The sequence below is a fragment of the Brassica napus genome, chromosome C8, assembly GCF_020379485.1.
Source record: "Brassica napus cultivar Da-Ae chromosome C8, Da-Ae, whole genome shotgun sequence".
NCBI lineage: Eukaryota > Viridiplantae > Streptophyta > Magnoliopsida > Brassicales > Brassicaceae > Brassica > Brassica napus.
Window position 1 is genome coordinate 34,601,973 of NC_063451.1, and position 16,114 is coordinate 34,618,086.

Here is a 16,114-nt window from a genome sequence, read left to right on the forward strand (position 1 = left end):
TAAGAGCAAGAGCAGCCTATTGAGTTTTAAAGATATAAGAATGAATGGTTTCCATATTGAAACAATGGGCGAAGGAAACAAAGAGTTCCTTCAGATTTATGTATAAAATCTCTCAAGACCATTATAAGTCCTAAAGACTATACATGCATTCACTACTGACCTAGACTATGCATAGATCAGTATGATAGAGGCTAAAAGTCTGCGAAAATATACATTTTATGGCACGACCGGATTGGCCATTCTGGTCCAAACATGATGCAAAAATTGATATTCAAAAGGCACACATTAAAAGATAAGAAGAGTTATCCCAAAGAATCTCACGTGTGTAGCATGTACACAAGGGAAACTCATTAGGCCATCACCAGTAAAACGGCTACGAGTCCCTTTTTCATAAATAAGGACTATATGTCTAGATAATACTGGTGAATACATGTCCCAAGCGTTTAAATGATTATGGTATGTCCATGGGGGTAAGTGTGGACAATTCTGCGATACATGTCCATACCAAGAACGGCTTGGCCGAAATCTTTTAAAACGCAAATAGCTGATTGATAGACCATAACTTATGAGGTCACAACTCCCATTCACAGCTTCGGTCACACGAAATTTACATGCACCTAAGTTAATACGCATCAGGCTATTTAGTGAGCATAGATATCCCATATCACAATTATTAATGGGTCAAGAGCCAGACATACCCGATCATAAGACATTTGGATGTGCTATCTATGTACTAATTGCTCCACCACAGAGAACTAAGATGGGACCTCAAAAGGAGGATGGGGATATATGTTGGATATGATTCTCCCACAGTAATAAAGTACTTTGAGTCAACTATGGGTGACTATATTTGAGGCCAGGTACACAGATTATTTTAAGACCAGGAGGAGAAAAAATAATAAAGCTGGTAAAAGAATGGTAAAAGAAATAGAATGGAATCAACCATCAATGTCTTGGCAAGATCCTCGGACTAAAGAATGTGAAATAGACGTCCAAAGATTATATATTTACAAAGCTAGCTAATCAAATGCCAGACATATTTGCTGACCCAAAAAAAGAATGACTAAGTCATATATAAACCAGCTTGTAAAGCACCAACGAATTGATGTCCAAGAAGAGACACAGTCAAGTTGCTACAGAGTCTAGACAACGTATGAAAAGTGGTAGACCAGTAGGTTCCAAAAGATAAGAATCCTCAGAAACAAAAGAAAGGTGCAGAGAATGATAATCAAAATCCAAATCCGAGGTTACTTAGGAAACCATCCCAGACATGGAGATAAGGCCGGCCGGCTCTAAGGTACAAGTACCAAACAATGTAGCTTGCGACGCCAAGCTGCAAAGTATTAAAGGTCCTGATAATAATGAATCTCAATCGATTATATCATGTCTGGAACATAATGAAACCAATAAGGAATGTTGACATAAGATGATTTATTTGCATACAAGGTAGCACTTGAATTTATGAATATAAGCGAGGATCATGAACCCACGTCAATATAAGAATGCGCACTCGTAGAACAAATTGGATTGAATGGAAACGTGGGGTTAAATAGTTTAAAGAAGAAATGCGTATTTGGCCATATGATTAAGACGCCATATGATGTCAAAACCAGTGGATATAAATGGGTCTTGTGAGGAATAGAAATCGTGAGATATAAAGCTGATGTTGGACAAGAATTCTCACAAAGACCAGTAATAGATTATGAGGTGACATAATCTCATGTGGTGGATGCAACTACTTTTAGATTTCTCATAAGTCTGGCTATATAAGAGAGAAAATTAGACTTGCAGCAAGTTGATGTAGTGACTGCATATTTATATGGTCCACTGGATAATGAAAGTACTAGAGGGTATTGAGCTGAAAGTACAGCAAGTTCTCGAGAACAATATTGATAATCATCAAAGTATATGATCTGAATATCCAAGGAACCTCTGGATACAATTTCCCAGACAGTTAATATCTCAAGAAAGAGTTTAAGATGAAAGATCTTGGAAAACAAAGTTTTGTTTGGGATTACAGCTTGAGTACATTAACAATGAAATCCTTGTGCATCAAATAGTATATACAGAAAAGGGTACTCAAGAGATTTAATATGGACCAATCTCACCCACTATCTAGTACATGGGCGTGAGATCACTTGTTTTGGACACTGATCCATTCAGTCCAAAGGTGGACGATAAAGAAGTCCATTTAGTCCTGAGATGAACGATGCATAAGTCTTGTTTTAGACACTGATTTGATTGGTCCATAAGAAGGACGATGAAGAAGCCTTTGATTTTGATTTATTTTATACTAACCAGCCCAAATAGGGGTTATTTGGTTTTGTTGATTTGTTTTCGGACAGGTTATGTTTTACATATGGTGGTACACGCATATCACATCAACATCATCTAAGATTTCGTGTGTGTGCATTTGAGGTCGATGACTCAATATGTTCGATCAGATTGTGGCATGGCCGATGGTAAAGAAGAACCAACTATCATGTTCGAGGACGAAGCATATTCTGCCTAAGATCTTCATCACCCACGGATTGCAGAAAATTGGAGAGGTCCAATAGACTTTCAGTAATGTCCAAATCAGGGGGAGTAATGTGTGTTGTACTATTTTTCCTTCACCATGGGTTTGTCCCAATTGGATTTTTCTGGTAAGGTTTTAATGAGGCAACATTAAAGCACATTACAAGCTCTAAATGGTTATAGCATCTAAGGGGGAGTGTTATGAACCAGATTGTGGATGACTCATAACCAAGAGATTATGATTTGTAATCTTTTCATTTATCTATGACGGTGTAATCTCCTATAGAAAGAACTTTTATGTTATGAATAAAGAGAGATTTTTCTCTTCTTTTTATAACAATATACTCCCTCTGTTCCTGAAAGTAAGATTTTCTAGAGTATGCACGCTTATTAAGAATTTAATAAATATTTATAATTTAATTTATTTTTTACTTTATTATACACTTTCCAATAACTTTCCACCAATGAAATTTAATCAATTCAAATATTCTCAATTAATGTTCCTCAAAAGTATTAAAAAGTAATTTAACAATATTGAAAATCTATCTTTGTGGAACAAGAAAAAAATCTAAAACATCTTACTTTCGGGAACGGAGGTAGTAAATGTTAATGGGTTTAACTCATTATCAGTAGATCTCAGCCCAATATTATCCATGCATGCATCTTTGGATTGCCGCTTGTGTTTTGGTTCTCTAATATTTAGATTATAACTTCTTTGTTAACAAAACACAGTTAGGATTGGTTCTAAATTTTGGTGGCTATAAATATTTACTAAAGACTTTAATAATCTGCTAATATTTTTATATGTTAATGTGTCTCTATTTAATAGCATATTCTAACAAAATTCAAAAGGAGCAAAAACTATTGCTTCTTTAATTGCTTATAGTGGCTGAAGTCACTGAACCCTTTTTGTAGGAAATGGAATCTCAAAGCTGGCAAAATAGTGTTCTGTGGAATTTTGAGGGACCTTGTCACGCCTGAGATAATGTTAATATTTAAAATTTCGAGTAAATCTGTAAAGTCAAACACTAGTTTTTGATGGATACTGCACTAAAAAGCTCCCTTAACCTTTTTTTTTATCAAATTTAAAAGTAGAAAGATAACCAACAAATACAGTCCGGAATGGCCAAGTGGTAAGTAGAAAAATTTGGAACGCTAACACGGTTCAAGTTTGATCTACCTGTTATGTGAAATTAAGTCACATTTTTCCTGGACACCTAACATGGGTATGAGCTATAGCTTTCGGCCCTTTTGAATATCTGGAAAGAAAGTCTATCTATGGACTGCACCTCCCCTTGGATTAGTCTGGATCTTTCCATAAACCCAGGATATCCCCAAGTTAATAAAAAAAAATAACCAATACATAATCACAAAGATGATAATTAATTATTGTTCATGTTATCTGGTTCGAATTCTATAGAACGGTCCTGGTGAAATAAAAATACACTACAGCCTACAAAGGTGATGACATCTTAACACCTAAAATACTTAATGAAGCTTGTAAATCAAAATCACGTAACAATATAACATGTAGATATACTAGCAAGTCAAAGTCAACAAACAACGCGATGAACTGCATTAAATGAGTAATAGACTACTCCCCCTATAAGTTTAATTAGTGTTTAAAGATTTTAATTTTGTTTCAAAATAAGTGATGTTTTCACAATTATATGTGAAATTTAATGTCATTTGAAATTTTTGACCAATTATAAAATATTGCATCTTTTTTTTATTGGATAAATTAGTTTTATTTTACGTTATTTTATGTAACCAAAGCCAATTATATAAAAGTTTATATTTTTTTAATATTTGTGCAAAAACTTTAAACTCTTTTTAAAATGATACAGAGAGCAGTTATTATGATAATCAGAACACATCAAAGTGAAAATTTTGATCATGTAACTAGACGACAAAAGCAACCCTAACTTCAAAATTGCCGTAATTGCTTATCTTCTTTATTTTGTTGTTTATCGACAAATATGGAAATTACTTTTTCAACGGAGGTCTTTGGACCAGCAACGGGGGGCGGTAACTCCTCCACTGTCCTCGCTTAAGGACAAAGGCAGTGAATCTTTTAACTTATTTATTATTATTATTGCAAACAAAAAACAACTCTTTCTTTTTCTACTAAATTTGAATTTGCGTAGTAATAGTATTAATGTTTTTTGAATTATTTCCTTTGGGCCAACTCCAATGAAACACTAAAACACCAAATTTGATATAATTTTCTTTCCAATAGAACACTAAAACACAAAATTTGATGTAATTTTCTCTCCAATAAAATACTAAAAGTTACACCATCCCATCAAATTTGGTGTAGAATGAATAGTGTTACACTAAATTTGGTATAACACTATTCATGACACCAAATATTAAAATAATATATTTTATAACTTTATATTTAGTTATAGATAGATTAGTTTTATTAATTAGTTTAACTTATAGATGATATCTATTGTATTTTTTAATTTATTCTCATACTACTAAAACATTAAAATAATATTGTATTTATATTTTTAATTAATAATATAATTAAATGAGTTATCAGATACATTAAATTGTAACAAAATAAAAATGCTTTTCATTTTAAATGTATTAAATTTTCATTTTGACTAATTTTAAATAAAATAAATAAAGTACACAAATTAATTAAAATACAAATAACATATATAAATAAACAAAAATATAAAATTACTGAATTTTAATAAATAAATATAAATTTATATGTGATCAATCTAATTAATCATAAATACTTAATGTATTAATTATCAAAATTAAAAAGTTTGTAATATTAAATAATAAAAATATTGTTTAACACCAAATTTAATGTAATTTCAACACCAAATTTTGTGTTGTGGTTGGAGATGTCCTTAATCTCCTATATATTAATTGATGATCATTTAAAAAGTTGTAACCTTAAGTTTATACTAATTAAATAGAGACCATGCTTAGGTGTCACTTAATTATGATGACAATTTAGCTTACGTGACATCTTAAAATCAATTGAAAAAAATATTGGTCTAAATCCAGTTACTAGGGAACATTATATTAACCCAAAATATAAGAAGCGTGTATTTTTTCCTTAAATAAAAACTACAGAATTATCTAATATGATTAACATATATGACAATTAATCACTATGAAAAATAAAGATTTGATAACAATTTATGCATCCTTCTTCATTTTGTTAATTTTACATTATTAAAAAAATTAAACAATCACATTAATCATATAATAAAAAATTAGAATTTTTCTTATATGTTGTTATATTTTAAATTTTTTAAAATGACTTTAAATTATAAAAATGAGGAAACCTTATATGTTATATTTTAAAATTTAAAAAAATGACTTTAAATTATAAAATGATGAAACCTTATATGTTATATTTTTCTTATATGTTATATTTTGAATTTTTTAAAATGATTTTAAATTACAAAAATGTAAGTTTTCCTTAAGCATACGACTAAAAGCAATAGAATGACATGTATCGATTCGAAGGTTGATCTGAAACCTTTGAAAACCATATGGAAGATAAATGTCAAAATAACTCAATTGTGGAAACAGTAATGTTCATTTTTTTCAAGAATGTGTTTGGTGGAAAAAAAATAAGGTTTTTGTGTCATAATTTGTTAATGTCCCAACCCATGAATTTTTAAAACATTGTGTATGTATAAATAAAATGATCAAATATATTAAAAAAATCGATAATATATCAAATAAATTCACCATGCGCAATATGCCTGTCTTATCCTAGTACTATAATATATGGAAACTTGAACTTGGATGATGATGACACAAGAACAAGACGAACATATGACCCCGTTAAAATTACATGTTCTATTTGATAACTGTAGAGCTTACTAAATTTTGTGATATAGTATTAATTAATAAATTTTGTAATGAGTTCTGCGCTTTATATCATTTTTTCAGATCTGAAATCAGCATTTTATAGTTTTCAAACCAAATATGGTTTGAACCCATCACAAGAATAAACCTTTTCTTCTTATCACATATATGGAATATAGATATAGCGAAATCACTGATACAAATCTATTTTTTTTGTCAGATGTCCATTTTACTAGTCTAAATTTTGGTCTTATGAAACATTTTTCCGTAAAACATCTCTATCCATCTGACTGTACATGATCCATATAGAAGCAGATAGAAAATAATGTATATGGTCATAGTTTCTTTCGCTAATAATAAATCTATTAAACGATTTCTATTTTTTTTTTTTTTAGGTAACCGCGGGTTTCCGGCGACCGTGGTCAACCGACTATTCCGCGAGGCCCATGGCACTCCACGTATTTTTGGGATTTAACCCTAGCCCGGGTGGCCAGCGAGACTCGAACTGCGAGTACCGTATTGGGGGTTTTCCCCTCAAGTACCACTAGCCCAAGGCCGCTGGTTAACGATTTCTATTTCGGAGAATATGAAACATGTTTACAGTCTCAAAATTATTCTATAGGCTTTGGAATTCATCAACGTTCAAAACAAATACCGGCAGTCTGATACAAATCTACTTTATCTAGTAACTTTTTTAGGTTCTTTCTCTTACCATTTAAATTTCAATAAGCAGTCGATAAGATGATTTTTTTTTTTTGAACAACCGTCGATAAGATGATTATTAGCTAAAAAGACAGTGAGATTGATATTTTTTCCATAATATTAAATAATGCATGAGAGTCCAGAATCAAGATAGATCCTTGACAACACTCAAACCCCACAAGGATCGACAAAATATTTCTTTTCAGATTGCTCAAAACAATTATTTAAAAAAAAAAAATCAAAATTTTAAAATATCATCCAAAGTGTTGAAAAGTTGACAGCCGATAAAAGAGAAAAAAAGTAATAATAATTGTGCTGATAGAGAGAGAAGGAAGGAAGAAGAAGAAAGGCTCCTTTGTCTCGGAAGAAGAACCAAAGGGAGCCAAAAGAAAACAAAAGGATTGTCGTAGCTTTCTTTCACACGAAATCTCACGAGCCGCCTTACTCTTCTTCTTCTCCTCTCAAAAAAGAAAAAAAAAAACAGAGAAAGATCAACGGCTAGTCTATTTCCCGGTGAAATCTCAGCCGTAGGATCTGAGAACTCGCATGGAGGAGGAGTTTTATGGCTTTAAATGAAAGTTCTTTTTTACATTTATTAAATTTTCTCATTTTAATCTTATCAGAAAAGGTAGGTACCTAAAAAGAGAGTTTTTTTTACGAAAAGCAGATTGACTGGTAGCTGAAGAACAACGGAGGAGAATAGATAGAGAGAGAGAGATAGTAAAAAAGATAAACCCTAAAGGTTGAAACTTGGTTGACGACGATTCTTCATTTACTTTTTATTCATTTTCCACCCTCTTCCTTCAAGAATCAAACTAGAGAGAGAGAGAGAGAAAAAAAAAGTTCGATTTTTGTGAAGATGCCAGTAGATTTAGATAACTCCTCCACTGTCTCCGGCGAGGCAAGTGTCTCCTCCACCGGAAACCAACAAAACCCACTTCCCAAATCTGCCGCAAAGAAGAAACGAAACCTCCCTGGCATGCCCGGTAACATAAAAATCCAATCTTTAACTCAAATTACAATTTTTTTTTTCAATTCTTTTGCTGATTCTTTTTTGTACAGATCCAGACTCGGAAGTGATAGCTTTGTCGCCGAAGACTCTACTAGCAACGAACAGATTCGTCTGCGAAATCTGCAACAAAGGCTTCCAGAGAGACCAGAACCTTCAGCTTCACCGTCGCGGCCACAACTTACCGTGGAAACTCAGGCAGAAATCGAGCCAAGAAGTCAAGAAAAAGGTTTACGTGTGTCCCGAGACGAGCTGTGTTCACCACGACCCTTCACGCGCTTTGGGAGATCTCACCGGAATCAAGAAACACTTTTGTCGGAAACACGGCGAGAAGAAGTGGAAATGCGACAAATGCTCCAAGAGATACGCTGTTGTGTCTGATTGGAAAGCTCATTCTAAGATCTGTGGTACCAAAGAGTATAAATGCGATTGTGGTACTCTGTTTTCTAGGTAAAGTGCGTGATAAAAATAATTATATCTGATCTCTCTATGTGATCTCTGATTAGTTTGTTGTTTCTCTTTGTAGAAGAGATAGCTTTATGACGCATAGAGCTTTCTGTGATGCTTTGGCTGGAGAAAGTGTGAGAAACCATACTCATAGCAAGAAGCAGAGTCCTGAAATCTTGACCCGGAAGAAACCTGTACCCGACCCGAAACCTTCCTTGGCTGCTCCGGTGGAAACTCAGCCTGCTATAACCATTAAGCGACCAGGTAACTGGTCGGTGTTCTTGGAGTTTAGTATGTTTTTGTCCCTAGCGTCCGTATATATTATAGTATTTATTTCTGTTACCTGATTAAGAACATAACTCGTTTGGTTAGTTTTTGTGTTAGATAATAGAGTTTGATTGATTCTTTCTTTATGATAAAGAAATCAAAAGATATGATTGATTTGTTTTTTTTTTGTCACTCCACATTTTTTCTCATATTATATAGAAAAGTAGTCACAAATTTTTATTTATTTTTAGTCGTCGCAAACTTTTTATACGGTTTTTTCCCTTGCAGAATCTCCAAAAACCCCTCGTGAAATCTTGCAAGAAGCTCAGGAGCCAACAGGTTTAAACGGTGTTTTCTTCGAGTCTTCATCAACTTCTCCAAGTATATACGCGTCTTCTTGCTCACAGTCTCTATTCGCGCCGTCTTCATCCATTGAACCCATCTCTTTGGGTCTCTCAACGAGTCACGGACCATCTTTTCTCTGCTCAACACGGTTCCCAGCTCAGCCGGCAATGTCAGCCACCGCTCTGCTTCAAAAGGCAGCTCAAATGGGAGCTGCTTCTTCAGGTGGTTCATTGCTTCGCGGGTTAGGGATAGTTTCATCAACTTCACCTTCTATGGACTCAATAGTCCCCAATGGTCTAGCATTGGGACTGCCTTGTGGAGGTGAAAGCAGCTCGGGTTTGAAAGAGCTTATGATGGGGAATTCATCTGTGTTTGGTCCGAAACAAACAACGTTAGACTTTCTCGGGTTAGGTAGAGCGGTTGGTAACGGAGGTGGTCCTGGATCCACTCTAAATGGACCAAGAGGAGGCAGCATCGATGCGTTGGCGACATTTGGGTCGGGAGAGTTTTCAGGAAATGACATTGGTAGAAGAACATCATAAGTACAGTCAAACTTCGTGTGATATCATTCATGACATTATGACATAAGAACATCATTAGCTTAGTGGGTGTTGAGTACACGAATGAAAACTTACTTTTTGAGAAGGTTTAAATTTATATTACTTTGCAGTTAATATTTTTTTCTCCGGCTGTGTCGATCCTCAATCGTATTGCAGGTCCATAATGATAATCTTATTATTATGATGACAGCCTAACAATAACATATGCTACTGAATTTAGACACATAGAGGCCCACGAATCAATTGTTAAATCTAGTATCTTGATTTGACTCTAAATTGTTTAAAAACATAGAGGCCCACTGCATGCATTTTTTTTTATCTCAAATATAATTTTTCATTGACCAATAGGAAATTATATAATTTATACTACGTAGGTATTCAACCACTTTTATATACAAAAAAATTCAGTATCACCCAAGATCACTAATTGGATCTTACGTTAACGAAGCTAATCTTTGATGTAATTAAACCCAATGAGAACAAACTATCTTCATCACCAGAAAAAACTGTTTCTTTAACTCCTAACATTCAACCACTAAAGTGAAAAACATGAACCTAGATAATATCTAAGACCAACACGAAATTAAACAATGAGGCACAATTGATAGTCACCAGAAGATATGAATGTAATGCGTGGACCACCAAATCATCACCGTGACGGTGCAATCCTGACAAGAACCAACTACACTGAGCGCCATGTTCCACTCCATAACCGGCATATTGCCGGATTAAAAGAAAAGCGGATCTTGACGGTGGCAGCATCACCGGGTCAGATAAAAGGCTTCTGATGGTGTAGGCTCAGGCTGCCGACGAAGAGACAGACCATCGCCGAATCTAGGAAGCTGAGCACCACCATGAACTAGCAACAGAGATCAACAAAGATCAGGAAACAAACAGCAGCTTCGGGCTCTGATTTAGCGTGAGTTTCTGAAAGCTTCTCTTGGTGTAGTACGATTGCTAGTTCTTCTTGGTTTTAATATTCCATGGCTTATTGCTTTAGCTTTCTATTCTGTCATGATTGTGGTTCCACGTCTTGAACTACTAGAAGGTCTCCAAGATTGTGGTTCACCTCTTGGACTAGATTTCACTTGCTTTTATCAATGGGAAGATCTTTCTTTGTGGCCTTATCCAAATCCAAAAAGTCATCCTCTGAGTTTCTTCACGCATGTAACGCCTTGAAGCTTTGGCGTTCCTTGGATGGAATAGTATGTCTAAAGCAGGAATGGTCAGACTTGAAGCTTCTCCTGTTAGCTCCAAAGAGTCAAGACTCCAAACCTTTCCTGGTATTGTTTTCAAATAAATGGTCATCACTCATGTCTTGAAGATCACGCCTTCTAGCTGTGGAATCATCAGCACCACCCAAACGGATCAGGAGGATATTATGTTTCTTTCAGTGATTTAGATCCCAACTCCTTGTTGCTGAAGATTTCTATTCTTCTGCCTTTAATTCATCTTCCAATGTTTGCCTTACACCGTCCTCTAACACAAGCCTGTGTGTATCATCAGTTACCAATGGTGGTGATGGGAAAAAAGACCATCATGAACCCTCAAGAATCGTCTCCTTAACCGGTTAGTTTAATGACTCTTGAGAAACAGAAGGAGAAGGCAAGAATTTGTTCTGAGTATGTGATTCAAAGCTTGTCCACGTGAAGAAACAGTAGACCGAGAAGATCTCGATTTAAAAGGGTCGCATAGTTGTATCCCATAGCCATCATTTGATGTGTAGAATGCTATGGAACAATTAGTGAAGACAGAGCCGCCATGACCACGTTAAAATCCTTACGTTTACAGCTTCATCAGATCATCCCATTCACAAGTGAGTAGATCAGCAAGAAGATCTTTGGCTAGCGCTTCCCATATCCTGCTGAATCAGATCATGTTGAATATTGTTGTGACTTGTGCGAGACGTGATGAGTCTCTCGGGGATCATGAATGGTCCTTAGGTTATGATCGATATGAGACTGTAATCTCTAGTTCTGTGTAAGCAGTGTCGTCTTGCTGTAATTTGTGTTTGGAGTATCAATAAAAGAAGGTTACTATCTAAGATAATAACACAAGACCAAAACCTTAGATCTCCCTTGAAAGTACTGCGAGTTCTAAGCTTAGACGCAAAGATTCTTGCAACTTATTCACTGCAACTACAGAACTTACGAGCACTCACACGAATCTTCATCACACCTAAAATCACAAAAAAATGAAGAAATAAGAATGAGCCTCCCTGCATATGACAGTGACTTCGCTGCCCACCTCTGAATTTTCTAGTGATACTGTCAAGTAACGGCTCATACTTAGAGACTTTCAGCTTTCTATGCATTAGAGGTAGGCCAAGGTACCGGATTGGAAATGAACCAGTAGCGAAGCCGTAGCTAGCTAGAGCAGCCGATTCAGTCTGGTTCAATCCGGCGAAGAAGAGTTCTGTTTTTTCTCTATTCATATTCAAACTCGACCAGCTTGCAAAGTCATCATAAATACCATGTAAAGAAGAGCTTTACCAATTGAAGAATATCATAACATCATGGGCAACTATAAGGTGAGAAATTTTAATGGCCTGATATAGTCACTATCAAATATTGAGGTGAGTAAGCGGGAGAAGACCGCCATTGCTAATACGAACAAGAAAGGAGACAGCGGGTCCCCCTGTCTCAGCCCTTTAGTACTCTTAAAGAAACCCGAAGAGCAGCCATTGATTGATAAGGTGAATGAAGCTGTGACATGCACTCAGTTATCCAGAATGAAGTCCCAACGGACATAGTCAAATGGTTTCCTTAGGTCTACTTTTAGCATTGCTCTAGGAGTGATGTTCTTACGGTTGTATCCCTGAATGATCTCTGTGGCAAAGAGCACACTTTGAGCGAGCGAGGAGTCTTCCGGGCATAAACGCTGACTGAGAAGTGGAGATGACTTCCGTGAGGATATCTCTAAACCTTGTAGCCAGGAGTGGAGCTATGACTTTGTACATTGTATTAAGGCATGAGATGGGTCTAAAGTCCGTCGTAGGTATTTTAGGGATCAACACCAGCATTGTGGAGGGTTCCACTGCTTCAATAACTTTCCTGACCTGAATAATATTCCAGCAAGCAGTGAATAATTCAGCTGTGTAGCCGTCAGGTCCGCAAGTTTTGTTTCTAGGCAGTGAGAAAAATGCATCCTTTATTTCTGCCATAGTGAAGTCCTTTTCCAAAGTTTCAGCTTGAGAAACTGATCATGATCAATGGCCGGATGGAGTAAACATTTCCTGGGAGACTGACTTCACCCTCTAAGAGACCTGAGTAGAATCGCAGACACAGCTCTTGGATTTCCTCTTGTGTTTCAACTCTGTTACCATCATCATCAATTATTAAGAAGTGAATGTGATTACCCGACTTATGCAGATCCATAATTCTATGATAGAAAGTTGAACTACAGTTTCCTTCTTGTATCAAGTTATTCTCGACCTTTGGAAGAAAAAGGCCACGACTTGCCATTTTCTCTGAAATTTCATCTTCCTGATCAGCCAAAGAAACATAAGAAGAGGAGGATAAGATCTTGCGAAGTACCTCCTCGTGGGCCTCCTGAACACGTTTTTCCATATCAAAAAAGTGATCCCTACTGAAACTCCTAATAACGTTTTTTAGCCATTTGAGTTTGTCGTAGGAGACGACTCTAAACATTGAAGAGCCTGTTGTGTTGCAGGAATACCAGTGTAAATCAACTTGGTCTAGGAGATCCTTATTCCTGAGGAGAAACTTGTAAAACTTAAAAGGCTTTTTGATTCTCTGATACTGGATGGCGAGAGTGACTGTAATAGACACATGATCAGAGAAATCTGGTGGTCCAAAGCTGGTGTGAGCATCTGGGAAACAGCAAGACCAACTATCATTTATCAAAACTCTATCTAGCTTTTTTTTTTGCGATAGGTCTAGCTTTTCACTTGTTCAACCAAGTGAAGGGGCATCTACGGAATGAGTGATCACAACTCCGCATCAAGAAGGCATGATCTGAACTCTCGCATTCTTCTGGTAATGTTCAGTTAGGTAGGCGCAGAGTGCTTCTCAGGGTTTATCAGCCAATGAATCCTCCGCTTTCACGTTTACAGCTTCATCACAAGAGCTGTCTGTCTGCAAGAACTGCTTTTGTTCATCAAGACCACAACCTTAGATCTCCCTTGGAAGTACTGCGAGTTCCAAGCTTAGACGTAACGCAAAGATTCTTGCAACTCTTTCACTGCAACTACAAAACTTCGAGCACTCACATGAATCTTCATCACACCTAAAATTACAAGAAATAGATCCCCCATTAATCAGGAAATCATCTAGCAGAAGCAGGATCTATCCTCGGCAAAGCCTAATAAAACATTTGTCTTAGACCCTACAATTTTTGAAGAAAATTACATAGACATAGGCTCCCAAAATTTTGTTTTGTTTTCGGATCAAATTTCAGATAAAATTTGTGATATTTTTTGAGTTTTTTTTCGAGTTTGGTTTTCAGGTCCAGTTCGAGTACTTCGAATCTAGTTTAGGTCTTAAATACCCGAGCTGGCCTGAACCCGAAATGTGCCAAAAAATAATAGGATTTTTGACAGTTTTCAAAATCAGTACCTGAACCGACTAGGATCCAACATGAATCGACCTGGAACCAAACTAGAAAAACTACAAGTACCTATTGGGTCCAATTTCGCTAAACCCAAAGAACCCGTACCCTACTAGAACCAACTCGAAGACCCAAATTTTCAGACCTATTCTTAGACCTCTTTTGGAAACATGTCACTTGGTAAGTGAATTTACTTTAACATGAAAAAATAAAACTTAACTAATTAATAGGAGTATAGGACATATTGAAATAAAAATATTTTATGCTTGAGAAACTCAGTTTGAGTATCTCAGGACCAAGGTTGGTATACTTCAGTAGAGAATGCTTGGTCGTCCTTGTACTATCCATACAACACCGAAATGTAATCTATTTAAACATTTCAAATCTATATTGGAATCTGTAATTCTTCTTTTAATAAGACTTAATCCAGTGTTGTTAGTATCTTGTTACTAGTTAGTCAACCTATACGTCCCTTTAGTTATTCTCTATGAATCAGTTCAGCTCCTAATGTTAAAACGTGAAGCCCATAATCGTGTTTGATGGTAACTCTATTACAACAAAAGGTTATATTGATACAGATGGAGGTTTATCTCAGCATGTATTTTGTCATCATTACCAGGGATTCCTTCTTCAGACTTCACTGCTTTAACTTTATTGAGTTAAGCTTGAAGAAAAAGAAAACTTGAGAAGCAAGTACTTGACCTAATTCTATCATGTTCAGGAATTGGAGTTATGATATATTTAGATAAGTCTTCTAGATATGTTATCTAATAGGATTAGGAAATATAGCTCTCTATATAATAAGATGACGATGATAGTTATAGTGTTTTGTGATATTGAGAGAGCTTGATTGAGTTATTATTAAGCATTGCTTGCTTGATTGAATTGTGAGATATCAAACTAAGTCTCACATTGGAGAATTAGATAAAGAGTGTCTAATATATAAAGAGATGTCCAATTTTAATCAGTACGAGGCCTTTTGAAAAGGAAACCAAAAGTAAATCCATGCGGACCAGCTTTTTAGGTCCAAAGTGAACAATATCGTACTAATCGAGTAATATAGAGTTGGACATGAGATTTCACATTACCAACATGAATAAGAGAAAGACTTCTTATTAGTGATATAAACTTGATCTCCAAAACCAGCATGAGAGCATTCACTATTCGTTACTTTTAAAACAAGCTTCTGAAATAGCCCACTTTAAATAAAAAAGAAGGAAAAACGATATTGTGTAATTCGACGAAATGAAGTGTGTAAGCACCAAGGTTCGCTTTAACTAAACCGATATTGTGTTTCTAGGAAAAATAGTTCGGGTGAAGTAAAAAAAATCACATATTCCACGTGTTAAAATAAATTTACAACTTTTTTTTTTGTTTTGTTTTTGACACTTTTAAATAATGGCGAATTGGTTTGACTCTCGAGAATAAAATATAGCGTTATTTCTTTTTTGGTTTCTCAAAACAAAAAAAAAACCGTAAATGCATCTCCTATTATATTAATTCTGGAGCATTACAACATTGTTTGATAGTCACGTGTCATCTCTTAGAATCCTTAGAAAAAAAAATTGGTCCATATAAATATATAGTATATTTTTTATTAAACTAACTATCAAATTGATTAATAGTGTACAAAAGAATATTCGCAATTATTTTCTTAAATAAAACTACGGAATTCCCTAATATGATAAACATATATATGACAATTAATGATTATGAATAATACATATTTAATAATAATTTTTGTATCCTATCTTTTTTTTATTTAATTATATTATTAAAAAATTAAACAATCACATTAAAAATATAATTTAAAATTATATTTTTCTTATATGTTGTATTTTTAATTTCTTAA

General features: G+C 35.0%; 1 protein-coding gene across 1 annotated transcript; it reads left to right on the forward strand.

Moving 5' to 3' along the window:
• Positions 1-7,352: 7,352 nt before the first annotated feature.
• On the forward strand, positions 7,353-9,809 carry LOC106401455 (zinc finger protein GAI-ASSOCIATED FACTOR 1). Its single transcript, XM_048764529.1, has 5 exons — positions 7,353-7,639; positions 7,733-8,051; positions 8,128-8,524; positions 8,601-8,785; positions 9,077-9,809. Exons 2-5 carry the CDS (start codon positions 7,925-7,927, stop codon positions 9,673-9,675), a joined length of 1,308 nt encoding a protein of 435 aa, XP_048620486.1. The 5' UTR covers positions 7,353-7,639; positions 7,733-7,924; the 3' UTR covers positions 9,676-9,809.
• The last annotated feature ends 6,305 nt before the right edge of the window (positions 9,810-16,114 follow it).